General features: G+C 52.5%; 1 protein-coding gene across 2 annotated transcripts in view; it reads left to right on the top strand.

Annotated features, from left to right (window-relative positions):
- Positions 1 to 466: 466 nt before the first annotated feature.
- The window catches only part of Heg1 (heart development protein with EGF-like domains 1), an 88055-nt gene continuing 78671 nt past the window's right edge, over positions 467 to 9850 (top strand). Inside the window, exon 1 of one of the 2 annotated variants that reach the window (XM_017598169.3) lies at positions 467 to 867. In XM_017598169.3, coding sequence (XP_017453658.1) covers positions 624 to 867 — 244 coding nt within the window. In that variant the 5' untranslated portion in view covers positions 467 to 623. The remainder of the gene's footprint in view (positions 868 to 9850) is intronic. The other variant, NM_001427854.1, reaches the window with a different exon arrangement.

Here is a 9850-nt window from a genome sequence, read left to right as displayed (position 1 = left end):
AGCCAAAGACAGCGTGGGAAGGAAATCAGACTTATGAGCCTTAAAGAAGATGAGGGTTCCCGCCCTGGCGGAAGGAAGCTTCTCACCAGCGCTGGGGACCCAAAAGGGCTGCGGTGGATTGGGGTCTCTTTAAATCCACGCTACGGAACCGGGTATTTTTGAAAGCACTCTGTACACTCACTCACTCACCTGATAACAATTATATTGTCAGGATTTACTTTTCACAGACCTACTGTCTGGCTAAGGAACCCCCGCCCCCTTCCATCTCTCCAAAAGCCAAAGCGATGCTCCACGGTATGGGCCCTGTGACAGAAGTTACAGGAGGCTCCATGAGTTCACCCGGGGGTTCCGTGAGCTCACTCGGGAGACCCAGACCGCCCCCGCCCTCTTCCTGCCCTCTCCCCGCCCCCGGGCCCCCGCGCGGGGCGGGTGATGTCAACCGAGGAGGAGCCGCCCGCCCCGCGACCCGCCCGGGCTGATTGGCGTGTGGCAGCAACGGGGCCGCCTCCGCCCTCCCGCGGCTCGCACAACTTTTGCGGCTGAGAGCGCGCTCGCATCCCGCTCCGCTCGCCGCCGCCCTCCGCCCGGCACCCGGCATGTGAGCGCGGGCGGCCGCCGCCACCATGGCCACGCCGCGCGCCCCGCGGTGGCCGCCGCCACCGCTGCTGCTGCTGCTGCTGCTACCGCTGCTGCTGCTGCGGCCCGCCGCCTCCGGGGCGCAGAGCCCGCTTCCCTCCCCGGCCCACCGTACACTCCTCCGGGCCGCGGGGCCGCTTTCGCCGCCTGGCGCTGGACACACGGTCCCCGGGCCCGGCGTCGCGACCCGGCGGGGACGTTCCGGACGTGTCCCCAGAGGCGTGAGCGCGGGTGAGTGAGAACCTCCAGCGTGGGGCAGGGGGCGTGGGCTCTAGGGGGCTGTTCCACCAGGGCCGCGCGGTTCCATGGACCCTCGTGGGTAGAACCCTGGGGGTGGCCCAGGACAGAGAAATACTGTCCCTGGCCACTGGAATATAAAGTCTACACATGCGTTCCCTTCCCGAGCTTTGGAAGAAAACTCTCTCCTGGGGTAGCCCATACCCTTTTCCCTTTTACAAAAAGAAGACCCCAAAGAGCCTCTCCTACCTCGTGGGGAGTGGAAACTTCTGGCTGCTGTCCCTCGGTTTCAGTCCCCCCTTCCCGTCCTCGTCCTCACGAGGAAGAACTGCTCTCTTCTGGTCTAGAGCCTGACTTTCCAGTGTAAGTAAATAACGGATTTTGGAGTTTGATAGGCTTCTAGTACTTAGGACATCTTAAAGGACAAAGAGTGCTCGTTTAAAACAAAACGAGCTACCTAGCCAACCATAGGATCGGGGTACTTGGGGTGGGGGTGGGGGGCTGTAAGGTCAAAATCCTGCAAGACGCCGGCTGGCTCTGGACTGTCCTGGAGTCCTTTTCTCCTCAGCCAGCTGCTGTGCAGGCAGGCACTGCCTGTCCTGGTCACAGAATGGGGACTCAACTCCTGTGCCCAACGCCTTTGTCTCTAGTTCCTTTTTCTGGTGGAAGAAAATGCCACGGCCTGGGTGGGATTCTAATCTAACGCCCATACGACCTCGGCTGTGTATGTCTTTGGCTCTCGGTTTCCTCATCTGTGGAATAGAAGGGCCCCATTCAGCCTCCCAAGTGACAAGAGGTGACAAAATGAAAGTAAAAATAATAGGTACTGTGAACCAATCCAGACTAGGTGATGTTAGCCAGTTGTCCTCCTGTGAGAGGCAAAGGGCACACAACGGCCTCAGTTGTTGCCACATTGCTGGGTTTGCCAAGATTTTGTCCAGTGTCCACCTCCCTCCCCCCCCCCCCTTTTCTCATCTTGTCTGTCTGCCTGTCTGTCTTGCACACTTCACAAACTTTCTCCCAACTTTCTCATCCTTAGAACGGAGAGGTACTGCTTCCTAGAATTGAACAAGAGAAACTTTTCTACCCTCATAAAGCCTTGATTGACCGGTAATCTCCCCTTCTGCAGACTGCCTTGACCTTGTGAACTTCTGAGTCACTGGTCCAGGTCAGGAAGGGTAACTGAGGAAAGGTGAGGGAAGGGAAAGGAAAGCAGCTCTGAAGATCCTTACAGACACACACCGTGCAGCCCTAGCGTCCATAATCTTGTTACCGTAGGAAAGTAACTGAGAGACACGGTAGGACATTTGTGGAGTGTCGTAGATACAGTGGTGTGTAAGGGACTGTAACTCGGACAGCCACCCAGGAATCCAAGGCAGGTGTCAGTAGCTGGTCCTCCGGCTGCGGGATCCATCTTGTGAGGGGCTGTGAAGGGGGCGGGTTGCTGAGGCTGGCACAGGGCTCTCCTTCCTAGAGCAGGGACTCTCCCAGGCTCACACAGGGGTGAGTGTAGTGTGGGGCTATAGTAGCACCTGAGTTAGGGGGAAATAAGGTAAGAATGGGGCCTTATGAGAGCCAGACCTTCAGGCTTTTTCACGGCCGTGGTGCTGGAACCTTCTCTGTTCCATTCGTTTAGGGGAGAGCAGGATAGGGGCTTCGGGCAGAGGAAGAACTCAGGAAGGAACTGGAATAATCCAGACTTTTAAGAAGGTTTCCTGATCTCTAGTGCTCTAAGACCCAGTCTGGGGCAGGGATGTTTGAAAGGTGACGTTAGAAATGGTGCACTCTATGACCTGTTGAAACCTGCTAGAAGTGACCGGTGTGGCTGAAGATCCAGGCACTGCCTCTCTGGTTTCTGTTAATGCCTCAAACAATATCACTTAGAAAAAGGAAACAGCAAACAGAGGCAATACAACAGCAGTCAGCAATGTCAGGGAGCCAGAGTTTTATAGCAACCTCTTAACGTTTTTTTCCTGGCCCACTCTGATTGGCCATCACACACTGTTAGGGCCTCACCTCTGTAGAAGACCTTTGTGACCCTTTGCAGATACTCAGCCTCCCTGGTACCCCAGGCAGATGGTCACCCATGCTCTGCATCCACAGTTTTGTGTTAGGGAGGTGAGTCTTCCTGATGGTAATGAACCTTGAGCCACACAAATAATGCCCTTAAGCTAATGGTTGGGAAAACTATCCTGAGCCGTACCTTACTGGGGTGCTGGTAGCCAGTGCCTGGTGATCACAGTCCGGGCTTCCAATTTTTCCCCTGTGAGTAGCGGAGACTCAATTCTTCCCAGAGGATCCTTCTAGCTCTCCTCTCTTCCCATAGAGTTCAAGGTTCTCACTGCTGGCTGTCTGTGTTTGCATTCCATTTGTGGACTGTTTGTCTATGTTACACTGTCCTCCAAGGAGAGCTGCCCCCTGTTTGTATAGCCATTGTTTGGCTTCCGTGGCCCACCTGTCACCCTGTTCTGCTGTGGTTGCCGCTTCAACCATCAATGAAAAGAAGCCTAGAGCGAGAGATTTCCCCCTCTCTGTTGGCTTTCCTACAACGCAGGGTCCCCCAGAACCATAGCTCCAAGCTGAGAACGAAGTTTAATTTTTCAGTCCATGCTTTCAATGTGAGAGCTGCAGAGAGGAGAAGGGGGCAGGAAAGAGGCTGGACTCAGAATGAGAATCCTGGCAGAAGGCAAGAACTTCCCCACCCGAAGGGGAAATGGTGCTGCCTAGTTAAATGAAGCAGCCAGTCCAAGGAATAATAATCTTAGAAAAATGTGGTTCCCTAAAGGAAGAGCGCCGTGAGCCCAGCCCCTTCTGAGCTGTTTTCTAAATTGCCTCAACTTTGCTGCTCAACTCATCATTTAGCTTGGCCGCCATGTTACCACTGCAAGGTGCTCTGAAGGCTGGCTGGGGAGAAGGTGACCCTAACTGGCTGAGGCTGAGAGGTAGTTCTTGGCATCTAGAAGCCCGCTTCTCTGACAGAGGTTGTCACAAGTAGAGAGAGGGACTTGGTGTATGGCGTGCTGAAAAGCCAAATCCTTTTAACCTTGCCTCTCTCCTGGTGCATGCAGATGCTGAGCTCATGTTTTCTGCTCACCATCTGACTTGTGTGGACAAGGGGAGACTTTACTGTGCCCATGCCAGCTGGGCAGCTGCTGCCTCCTAGACCCAGGAGCCAGGGCAGGAGCCTCTGCCCTCCAGTGATCTCTCTGTTTCTACCAGCGCTGGTGGCCAGCTGTCCGAGAGCATCCTTATTCAGGGTGGGGAAGAAGGAAGCAGCAGATGGCAGTTGCTGTGTTCTTAGCTACTCTGTATCTTCTTCAGCATCTTCCCTCCGCCCCAGCATCTTCCCTGTATGGGCAGGACACTTGAACTGTAACTGATACCTTTCTCTGAAGAATCCTGAGGAGACAAAAGGGAAGGCAACTAACTAAAGGACAACCCTCTTAGAACTCCTAGCCTTTGAGCACCTATGTGTGGTCAGTGCATGTATTTTTTTTTTTTTGGTTCTTTTTTTCGGAGCTGGGGACCGAACCCAGGGCCTTGTGCTTCCTAGGCAAGCGCTCTACCACTGAGCTAAATCCCCAACCCCGCATGTATTTTTTTTAACCCCTTTTCACCCCCAAAGTCCTGCCAGGGGTATCGCTTCCAGTTTAATCTCCCTTTATGGGAGATGAAGCCTAGCAAGGTTAGTCACAGGGAAAGGAAGGAAACTGGATATGAGCCGATTTCAATCAAATTCATGAGCCCACCCCACCACGTGACAAGGTCTCTGTCTCTCATCTGTAGGACAGGAAAGCCGTGTTATAGATCCTTAGGGCCCTCCCCAGCTCACCATCCTTGCCTGGAGTTGGAGACCATGGTTAGAACTAGGTGGCAATCAAGATGCTGACAGGAGAGACTTTTTCCAAAAGTAATTTCTAAGGCTGGAGAGATGGCTCAGTGGGTACCTGGGTTCAATTCCCAGTACCCATGTGGCGGCTCACACGTGTCTGTAACTCTAGTTCCCAGGGGATCTGACACCCTCAACAGACACACTTGCAAGCCAAACATCAGTGCACATAAAACAAAAACACACAAAAAATTAAAAATTAGTGTGTGTGTGTGTGTGTGTGTGTGTGTGTGTGTGTAAACGCATGCGCATATGAGCGCAGGTACCTGTGGAGGCCAAGAGGCATCAGATCCTCTGGAGCTGGAGTTAGAGGTGTTTGTGAGCTGCCCAGTGTGGGCTCTGGAAACAGAACTCAGGGCCTCTGTAAGAACATGGCACACTCTGACCTCTGAGCCATCTCTCCAGCCCCAGGAGGGAAGATTTTAAGACAATTTTTAGGAGCAGGGGGATTGCCCATAAAAGTGTTTAAGTCTATAGATGTGTAGAATGATGTTGTATATGGCTCTTATCTGTATGTATGGCAATCCTTAAGTTATGGGTGCCTGGGGTAGCTTTCTGGGGTAGCTGCGTCCATCTTCACTGATATGAAGAGTTGGCTTTCTGTGGGCTCTGGGCTGGCACCATGGGACAGTGACTAACATTGTCAGTTGCTATCAGCACCTGCCCTGTGGAATGAAAAGGCATTCAGAAGTCCTCCATCGCTTCCATTTAACATCTGTGCAACTCCGTTTTCATTTTCCCATAGACGTCAACAAAGAGACTCCTGTCCTGTCTTCTCTCCCCTTCTTCTGTCAGAGTATGACAGATGTCTCCCTGCTTCTAAAAATAATCCTAAAATATCGACTCTCTCTGGACCCGGAATGTAACTCAGTGACTCCTAGCGCATTCTGCTCCTTCAGAGGACCTGGGTTGAGTTCCCAGAAAGTCAGAAAATATTTACTAAAGCCTTACCCTGTCTGGAGAGCTCCGTCAGGTGACATGGAGGTTGTAGGCTTCTGTATGGTGTCCCCTTCCTCCCCAGGGATTATCTCTCTGGAGCCCAACTGTCGAGGATATAAAACGTGGGACCACAATATAGTAATGTTTCATGAGCTAAGAAAGATCCAAGTTGGCACCGACTGGAAGAGTGGTATGGACAGAGCAGGCTGTGGTGTGGAAGTGGAGACTGTAGGGGGAGTAGGGCAAGGGAGACCTCCTGAGGAAGGAGGGGTGCGGTGAGTTTTTGGGAGGTTGACTAGGATGTGGGTAGACAGAGATGTGGACTTCTGGCATCCGCAGAATCTCACGCGTTGAAAAGCTCAAGGCTGGTTTCTTCTTTTGTTTAAGTTTCTGGGTTTGTTTTTAGTTCTCGTAGAACGATGGGTTTGCTGTGTCGTTTTCGACATGTGTGCTATAGTCTGCTGCTCATGTTTCTCTCCTGTTTCCCTCCCACAGGTCCCCTTTCTACCCTCCCCCCGCTCTCACTGTTCTCACGCCTCCCAGCGCGTGCATGTGCATGTGTGTGTGTGTGTGTGTGTGTGTGTGCAGAGGAACATAGGTACATACAGCACTCGTCTTGGTCTTTGCGCATCTGGTTCATTTCGCTCTCTGTGATCTCCAGTTCTGTGCATTCCTCTGGCATAGCTTCGTTCTCCATGGCTGAATACATGTGTGCGTGGATAGACAGCATGTTTTTCTTTGTCTGTTCGCTTGTCGATAGTTGTCTAGGCTGGTTCCACATTTGCTCAAGACTCTTCGTGCAGAGGTTATCGTCAGTCAAGGCCAGAGGAGAGAAGATGTGCGGACGTGAATTGAGATTTCGAAATTATCATAGAACGCAGCCTGGGAAGGGAACTAGGGCCCATTGCAGAGGGCCTTAGAATCCTGCTCTGTCCATGTAATGCAGTCCCCAAGCACTTCGTGGTCTTAGAGAGGAGAGCAAAGTCTTTTGTGTGTTCCTGTTTATTTGAGCCTGGAGCTGGGGCCTTGGGGACGAACCCCTGGCAGGTCTGCCTCACGCCAGCCCAGAAGGTATTCTGGAGCTTGTGGAAGGCTAAGACATTCCTTGAGTTTGGGGGAATAGGCTGAAATCAGGGCAGGGCTGTAGTAGTGGCTGTGAGGAACTGGAGGGTGAGAGAGACAAAGGCCTTTTAGTGGGGTAACAGGAGGGCCTGAGGCAGGGGGAGGGGAGGGGAAAGGAGGGAGAGGGTGTGGGAGGGGAGAGGGATGGGGAAGAAGGGGAAGGGGAGGGTATAAAGAGGACTTGTCCTTCAGTTTAAGGAGGTGTCTCCTGCTCCAGCTTTTCATTGTAAAAACCCACAGGCAGCAGGTCCCAGTAGAATTCTGCAGTCCTTCGATAGTGGGGACCTGACCCAGAGAGAAGCCAGGTCAGGTTCAGCCTGGGAGGGCAGTTTTTGAAGCCACATGGGAAGAGGAAGCTAGCTCTGTGTGGGTGGAGAGCATCCAGTCTAGATGGGAGAGGAAGAGGCAGTGGCCCAGGCACCAGCTAGGCCGGGAGGCACGGCAGGAGATGGGGTGGTTCAGAGGCTGGCTGTGATACGGAGAACACTTGAATACAGCACTCAGTTTAGCCATGAAACCGGGTAGCTGTCAGTCTCCCTGTGAGAGTAAGTTAGTTTCTGCTGACACAGGGAGACTGGGGAGGAAGAGGTTGTACAGCTGCCACTCTGCTTTGTTTGAGCTGTTTAGTGGGGACAGGGTGTAAAGAGAAGCCTGTGCAGAATGGCGGTGTGGCATCAGATGTGGCAGCCCTGTGGCATATTGGTCAGTGATGTGGAGAAAGACTGTCAGAGAGAGCTAAGACCCACTGACTCTCCTCGCCAAGCCATGTCAGGAGCAGACCACAGCACCCACCTACTTCACCTAGAAATCCCAATGTCGCCCTCTCCTTATCTCCTTCCTTGGCCTTCTACATTCTTTTGGGGAGAATAATTCAAGCTGAGTATGCTTCTAAAACACACGGGGACTCTGCCCTCTGTGTCTCCCCTGCCCTTTCCGTTCACCACGTCCACTCTTTGCCACTAACGGATGCTCAGGAAAGCCATAGTGATCTTCTTAAAGGGTGAGTCAGGTCACCCGATTCTGACCTTAAAACCACTGAGAGCCCTGCAGGGCAACCCTATCACCTTTCTAGACTCCGACTCTAATCCAGCTTGCTACTCAGAGCAGACAGTGTTTTCTCTGCTTTGTTGTTTTTGAGGCAGGGTTCCACTATGTTGCCCAGACTGGCCTCGAACTTGGGATCCTGCTTCCTCTCCTTCCCAAGTACTGGGATCACAACCAGTGGTCTGTGCTTGCGTGTGTGGTGTGTGTGTGTGTGGTGTGTGTGTGTGTGTGTGTGTGTGTGTGCATGTGTGTGTGTCTGTGTATTTGTGGTGTGTGTGTGTGCATGTGTGTGTGTCTGTGTATTTGTGGTGTGTGGTGTGTGGTGTGTGCGTGCGTGTGTGCGTGTGTGATGCGTGTGTAAATGCTAAATTTACTCCTGTCTTGGTGTCTTGACACAAGGTGCCCCTTCCTGTAGCTCCCCCCCATCACAAATGCATTCATGCTCACCTGTGTCAATGTTGGAAGAAAGGCACATTGGCAGTGGGGACTGGATCTTGAAGGGCCAGGAAAACTGGAAGAAGGTCACATTTCCTTTGAGTGCCCCCAGAGGGACTGTAGCAGGACTGTACCACATGCTGTAAGGCTGTGGCTACCAGATCCCTGAGGGAGCTGAAACACCATCTGCTAAATACACAGAGGCTGCTGAGAGCAGAGGGCCTGAGTGCTTTGTATTAGCTGTGGGGTACTGGAACTTTGTAGCTGTATTAGCTGTGGGGTACTGGAACTTAGTAGCTATATTAGCTGTGGGGTACTGGAACTTTGTAGCTGTATTAGCTGTGGGGTACTGGAACTTAGTAGCTATATTAGCTGTGGGGTACTGGAACTTTGTAGCTGTATTAGCTGTGGGGTACTGGAACTTAGTAGCTATATTAGCTGTGGGGTACTGGAACTTTGTAGCTGTATTAGCTGTGGGGTACTGGAACTTAGTAGCTATATTAGCTGTGGGGTACTGGAACTTTGTAGCTGTATTAGCTGTGGGGTACTGGAACTTAGTAGCTGTATTAGCTGTGGGGTACTGGAACTTAGTAGCATTCTGTTACCTGTGTATCCCCTGGAGTTCTTGAGGAAAGCATACAGGTGAGAGAGCACAGTGGGCAAAGCCCCATGTTTCTCCCTCCTGGGGCTGTTGGGGTTAGGGGCCAAGGCACAAAAGGGGCTCTGACCTTGCTCTGAAATCCTGGGACATCTCTATGTGAGGAAGGAGCTGGGCTTGGGGAGGCAAAGAAGGTAAACCGATGTGTGTCTCCTCAGTGTTTCTGGTAAATTGGAGGTACAGGCCAAGGAGGAAGATGAGTAGTGACTCCGGGCATCCTGCCACCACCATCCTTGGAAGCATCCAAGTTTCAGAAAGGAGGAGAGAGTGCACAGGAGAGAAGGCTAGGTTGTCGCCTGGGGGGATGTTAACCCTTGAGCAGTGTTAAAGCTGCTACTTTTCTCTCCCTGGGGACTGGGAGCAGGTAGACTAACTTCATTTGGGAAAAGGGCTTCGTTCATAGGGCCTCTGGGGCCACCGTGTCATTCATTGTTGCTGTAGGGTAAGTCTTTTCGGGAGGGTCATGTCTTGCCAATGTGTGACTAGAGTCCCGCTGCCTTTACTGGCACAGACCCCAGCTAGGGTCCAACCTCGGTGGATGCCCCTTGCCAGCTCTGGGACTTTGAAGATTTAGTTTCTTGTACCATTGTCTTCTTATCTCTTAAGTGGGCAGAACCCTTCCCAGGGAGTATATGGGCCATCTACCCTGTCAAGCCCCCAGCTCTGGGCCCAGCAGGAAAGCACTATAAATACTATAAATTCAGCTGCTGCAGAAACTAGGGCTTGCTTGCACTGGGCACAGTCTTACTTTGGTTTCTGCTGGTTTGGGTCAAAACCAAATTGGGGTCTATCGTCTTACATCTTACGGTCCATCACCGAGGGAAGTCAGGGCAGGAACTGAAACAGACTGTGGGGGGATGCTGCTCACTGGTTCGCAGCCCTGGCCTTGC

The sequence above is a fragment of the Rattus norvegicus genome, chromosome 11 (assembly GCF_036323735.1).
Source record: "Rattus norvegicus strain BN/NHsdMcwi chromosome 11, GRCr8, whole genome shotgun sequence".
NCBI lineage: Eukaryota > Metazoa > Chordata > Mammalia > Rodentia > Muridae > Rattus > Rattus norvegicus.
Note: the sequence above shows the minus strand (reverse complement) of the source record. Positions and strands in the feature narration are given on the sequence as shown.